The 6,028-nt window shown below is 50.4% G+C and overlaps 1 protein-coding gene across 1 annotated transcript; it reads right to left on the reverse strand.

The window, feature by feature from the left end:
* Positions 1-1,648: 1,648 nt before the first annotated feature.
* LOC123402374 (bisdemethoxycurcumin synthase-like) lies at positions 1,649-3,438 on the reverse strand. Its single transcript, XM_045096292.1, has 2 exons — positions 3,094-3,438; positions 1,649-2,962 (listed from the first exon to the last, which is right to left on the reverse strand). The coding sequence occupies exons 1-2, from the start codon at positions 3,323-3,325 to the stop codon at positions 1,953-1,955; spliced, it is 1,242 nt and encodes a 413-aa protein (XP_044952227.1). The 5' UTR covers positions 3,326-3,438; the 3' UTR covers positions 1,649-1,952.
* Positions 3,439-6,028: the final 2,590 nt, after the last annotated feature.

Consider the following 6,028-nt stretch of genomic DNA (forward strand, 5'->3'; position numbering starts at 1 on the left):
TTGGAAGAATCTTCACATTTTGGTTGACCATGATGTGTCTTAGTATATAGTTTTGTTGTCAACTAACCAACATCATGAACATTGTATTGAGTGCATATTGAATTCTATTTGATATTTCTATTGTTGCCCAAAGGTTCCGAACTTCTCACTCTGAAGGCTCTTTGCTAGGGACCGTCAAAATTAAATGGGTAAAAGGAAAAAAAAACTATGCCTAATCTGGGCATGACTTGTAAATAGAGCAAAGTTTTTACTGCAATGTATACTCATGGCTCACCATCGCCACGTATACTGCCCAATCAATGTACCCAAAAAGATTACTCGTTCCAGCTTGGGTAATCACAAATTGTAGCAAAAATCTCTCTTGGTTCTAGCTTGGGGCTTCACCGGTTGTAGCAGAAAGCATGTGCTGATACAAGCTCCTGCGTCGGCCGGTGCTAGCAAAAATTCCTGCTGGTTCCAGCAATTCACGGAGTTGGTTGTAGCAAAACCACAGTGTTGTTCCAGCATCAATCGCGTAGTTATCTGCTTCCAGCGCAGGCGACCCCTAGTTCCAGCAAATTGCATGCTGATTCCAGCACAACATGGTGCCGGTTGTAGCATCGGGTGCCGGTCGTAGCATCGGACGGTGGCGTGCATGCGAACGATAACTAGCATCGCCGGGACCATTGCAGCAGAAACCAGCAACCCTTCATGGCGTCGGCGCAGCACAAGCAACAACCCCGTCGTGGTCGTCTCCCTGGCTGCACAACCACCGCAACAGCCTCGTCATTAGCGTCCCTTGCAATACCTTCATGCCGCGACGCATTGGGTAAGGGCATATCGAGCCGCGCCCCCAAGACGACCTCCCAAGCACCTTTTTTAGCACCAGCGGTAGAAAAAAGTCTCAGCCATTGCCTCAGGACGTCGTTTTGCGTCGGATTTGGCCAAAACCCTGGCGACCCCAGGCCAAACCCAGCCCCCGGGGCGCTTGAAGGGCATCCGACGCTATTTTTGCATGCTCAAACCCCACCGGTCAACCTCTCTCCTCTCTTTCTCTCTCTCCTCCCTTTTTATGCTAGGCCCACCATGTGCATGTAAAAAAGAATCTCTCCCCTGTCTCTCTCTGCATATGTCAGCTTAGGGTGAGGGACAGCTGGAATTTTTTCATCCCAAGTGCAGAAATTCCTCCGGAGCAACCCCAGGAGGCCGAAAAAACGCCTCCTCGGGGCACAATGGCTGGAGATGCCCTGAGGAGAGGTGAGGAGAGAATCAGAGTATACGTAGGTGCATGGGGTGACATATTTGATTCAACGATGTGACTTGCTTAAAGGCGTAAAGGCAAATCAGTGAGGGAGAGACAACAAGGTGAGGTAAAATTCACTATTTTGACTTTTTTGCGAAAGTTAAGTCGGATTTGACCTCGTTTGAAAACTTTTTTCGGATCTGACCCTTTTTGCTACCGTCAGACCTTTTGGCAGTAGGGTATGACAACCTACCACCAAGGACTAGCTTTAGGGAACTGGAGTTGGACCCTCAACTTTTTGTACGACACACATTCATGCATGTTTCTGAGCAGGACTTGAATTTCATACCGCAAATCCTTCGAAAAATTCAAAAAATATCTGTACGGCCTTCATAAACATAGGCATATACATATTGCTAGAAAATATAGGAAATTAAATTTACATTTTATTACATCCGAACACAGTTTTTCTTTTGAATCATATTACACCCGGGTACTACATATATATATGATTACTTTGCTAGCTTTTCGTAAATAAGGGACATGGACTGAAAGCTCAGTGGGTCGATCGACATGGCCGTTTGCGGCCTTAATTTGATTGGAGTGACGTACGTATATACGTGTCCATTTAGTTTGATACGCGCACACACAAACACGTACGTATATACGTATAATATAATTAAGTAGGTTTGAGGAAGGGAAGGACGGCATGGATGAGCGAGCGAGCGAGCTAGCGTGGACAGCGGAGCACCATGGTCTCGATTGTGACTCCGGGTCCGAAGGCCAGCATGGCGCCCCACTCCGGCAGCATGCTCCGGCGCCGGCGCAGCTCGTCGAGCACGAACACAATGGTGGCGCCGCTCATGTTGCCGTACTCCCGGAGCACGTGCCGGCTGGCCGCCAGCTTCTCCGGCTCGAGCTCCAGCACCTTGTCTATGTTGTCCAGGATCGGACGGCCGCCCGGGTGTACCGCCCAGAAGAGGTCGTTCCACTTCCCGTTCCCGGATAATGGACACGGCAGACGAGCAGCACCACCGTCGCCGTCGTCGTCGTCTCCGCCGCGGAACGCGTGGAGGAGGCAGCGCTCCACGTTCTGGCCGATGAGCGTCGGCACCTGGATGGCGAGGTGGAAGTCGACGCCGCTGCCGGAGACCTGCATGCCGAGCGCGTGCTCGGTCTTGGGCAGCGTGGTCTGCGTGGCGTGGACCATCTCGAAGATGGGGCTCTGCTCGCCGTCCCGGAAGGGCCCGGCGCCGACGATAACCGCGCCGGCGCCGTCCCCGAATAGCGCGTGGCCGACGAGGTTGCCGCCGTCGGGCCCGCCGAAGCAGACGAGCGTGATCTCGGCGCAGGCCACGAGGACGCGCGCACCGCGGTTGTTCTCGGCGAGCTCCCTGGCGAGGTTCAGCGCCCTGCCGCCGCCGTAGCAGCCGTGGAGGCTGAGGATGGTGCGGGAGACCGTGGGGCGGAGGCCGAGCAGCGTGGCCAGCCGCAGGTCGGCGCTCGGGGCGCCCCAGGCGGAGTAGGTGCTGAAGACGAGGTGGGTGATGTCGCTCGCCGGGCGGCCCCAGTCGGCGATGGCCTTGTCCGCCGCGCGCTGCGCCAGCTTGGGCACGGCGTCGACGGTCATGGCGATGCGGTTGTCCAGCGACGGCGCCTCGTGGTCGTACAGCTCCGGGTGCGCCACCAGCGTCTCCTCCGTCAGGTGGAAGTGCCGCTTGTCGATGCCCGTCTTCTCGCCTGTAACCACAAGACAAGTACTCATAAAATAGCAGTAAATTATGAGCAAAAGACAAGCATAAAATAGCAGTAAATTACAACAACTATATATTAGCAAAAGAGAAGTATGCATGCATGGGAGCAGTACGTACAGATTCTGGTAAGCTTGTGCTGGAGGTGAGTGAGGTGGTCGCTCTTGGTGACGCGGAAGAGGTTCTCGGCGAAGATGTCCTGGGGAATCTCGACGCCGGTGGGGTTCGCCGTGCCGATGCCGAGGATGGCCGCGGGGCCTTCCGCGTGCGCGTGCTGCCGCCACGCCGGCGCCGCCATCGCAGCGCTACCGTGCCCGATCCCGTTGCCGTTGGTGGTTCCGATGCTTCCCATGGCCGGCCGGCCGGTGTTTCGGATGGATGGAGCAGGAGGAGGCTCACTACTCTTTAGTGCTGCTCACCGGCGTTGTGAATCTTCAAGGGCATGCAGAGGAGCTTGGTCTGTTGGGCTATGTGCTGGGCTCAGGGCTTTATATATAGTCTGTTTCTTTGGCTGGCTGGCTGTTTGAGTAGCAGCCGTGGCATTAATTAGTCTTCATCTCCTTGGGTGGGGGTGGTTCTCAGGTGCAGCTTCTGAGCTGCCTCCGATGCAGCTTCCTCGGACAAGAAATGGTCAACTGCATTTGGCCTTAACCAATCCCATGGAGTTGGAAGGTTCTTAACCAATCCCATGGAGTTGGAATGAACGACATCAAGCCACCCGAAGCCATCAGTTACACCTATAAATATGATAATGTTGAGTTCTCTCATTCTACGTATCAAAAACCATGGTCATCATCGATCCATCCCTATAACGCATCGAAACAACACACGGTACAGCAAACCTAAAACGTATATCACTTGCACACGTTCTACAAGGCGTCATCATCATCGAACCACTGTCCCATCTTCAGAAGAGAGATCAGTATCACCCATGCCAGTCCGTCTATCCGCTGACGCCACCACGACGCCCAACAGTGCTACCGTCCTGCGCTCGTCCATTCTGCCATGAAGGCTCCGGAAGGTCTGTCGTGCGTAGCACCTACCGAGCAGGAATGACACATCGTAGCACCTGTCGGCCAGGCATGACTTGACATCACCACTGAAGCTCCGATCAGGACGAAGCCGCTCCACCTCCTTCATCTGTCTTCCAGCGTTGCTCTAGAAATGATGCTCCAAAGAGAGCCACGACACCTTAGTGTCGCCATCGTTCGATCTGGAAGACCATATTTTAGGGTTTTCCCCGGAGCATCACGAGTGGGTCAACAGTAGTTATACGACGATGCGTTCATCAAGGTAACGATGCAGAATGCCGCTACCGCCTGCCATCGGCTCGGTTTTCACTGACAACTATGTCTTCCCGACTCGCAGCCGGGACTGGATGACGGATCGCGAGATCCAACCACCCAGCCTATGATTTCCCAAAGATGGAGTTGGGAGGTGAAAGAAATTAATGGGTAAAATTTCCTTTGATTTTATGTTCTAGGAATATAATGTATATATCCTCAAGGGATGGGGACATTCCTGTCGCACAGTTAAAAACTCAGACATGGAAAATGCCATGTTGGGCCAACTTGCTAGTACCCTCTCTAAAGAAATGCAAGACTTTTTAGACCACCAAGTCGAAAGTCTTATATTTACTTACAAAGGGAGTTACTCACTAGCTAAGAGCTTTATTGTGTCAAGAATAACATGTTTTTTGTTTTTTTATGAAGAATGGAGGATAAATCTCCCAGCCTTTGCGTGTTTATCGATACGCTTTAGACATCTCACATGTGTGACTTGTGTCATGGATGATGGTGTTTGTAGTACGGAGTGCGATGTTGTTATAACACGGATTTCGCTATCCGGCTGGGCCTTAGATAGCCATCATCCCGGGGTGGACATAGTAGGAACACAATGACCATCCGACTTGTCTTTCGGTTCGGCAAAGTGAATATGAGGTTGATGGTTTGACCTCCTCGCAAATTCTTCATGATATACAAGACTTGAGAGGCACCTTCCCCATGATGGCGTGGTGTCGCACATGATATTGCTGATTATCTAGCATTATGTATTACGAGAGTGAATTTAGAGGATATATCTACATTGGATCTTCTAGTCGGTTGACTAGATGAAGAGGTGACTATCCCCCACAATCAAAGGTCATGGATCGGACTCACGAGTTGTGATGGTGGATATAGTATGTCTTCGTCTTTGAGCGTCCGAGAAGGGATATGTTATTAGGCCTTGAAGGGCATGGTTTGATTGATTGTGCCATGAGACAATTACATGTGTTTGTTGGTTTGTGTATCTTGTCTAGGTCTATTGCCAGGTCGGTCTACTGTTTGTGGCATATAGTGGAACTTTAGTTCCTCGATCAACATCCAAGGCAAAGTACATACTGAATTCTCTAGGAAGGGAGATTTATGCTTTCTAGCGCAAGGCAAGAAGAATAGAGTGAGAAGTTCAAAACATGGTTCTTACAAAGAAACGAGCCGTGGAAGTCCGATTGATCCCTGCAAGCATGTCTAGCTAGGGCATGAGATACAAAACTAGAGTTAATTACTTGAAACTTGACGACTCTCAAATGCTTGTCTCATTGCATTAAAGAACTAATAATGAAAATATCCACATAGCAGGTGATTGTTGGAAGCACCAACATGTGCAAGAATTTTGCAATCTATGAGGAAGGATATGTCTCTCTAGGAGAGAGTGTGAACCATTCGTGTTGCAAGCACTATAGGTTGATAATATATGGTGAAAACTTTCAAGGACGACAACAACTCCCTCCCCCCCCCTACCCCAGAAAAAATGGGTGAACGCCGCATAAAAAATGCTCGACGACCTGTAGAACGAGTAGAAATATAACCACAATGAAGATGATTAGGAGGGAGTTTATATTTGGGAATTGAATCCTGACCCATTAAAGAGTCATTTGTACGTGCTGAAGAAAATCATTGGAAGAGTTAAAAATGTCCAACACAGACAAAGGGATTTTCAAGAGAGGCATGACCTACACTATGATTTAGAAAATAAGCATTGAATAAGGGAGGGTGACACAGATTATGTGCAAATA

Source organism: Hordeum vulgare, chromosome 6H, assembly GCF_904849725.1.
Source record: "Hordeum vulgare subsp. vulgare chromosome 6H, MorexV3_pseudomolecules_assembly, whole genome shotgun sequence".
In the NCBI taxonomy this organism is placed as follows: domain Eukaryota; kingdom Viridiplantae; phylum Streptophyta; class Magnoliopsida; order Poales; family Poaceae; genus Hordeum; species Hordeum vulgare.

Coding starts and splice junctions, on each gene's coding strand:
- LOC123402374 (XM_045096292.1), bottom strand. CDS start 3,325: ATGGGAAGCATCGGAACCACCAACGGCAACGGGATCGGGCACGGTAGC. Junction 2,963..3,093: donor GCACAAGCTTACCAGAATCT/GTACGTACTGCT, acceptor TTGTGGTTACAG/GCGAGAAGACGGGCATCGAC.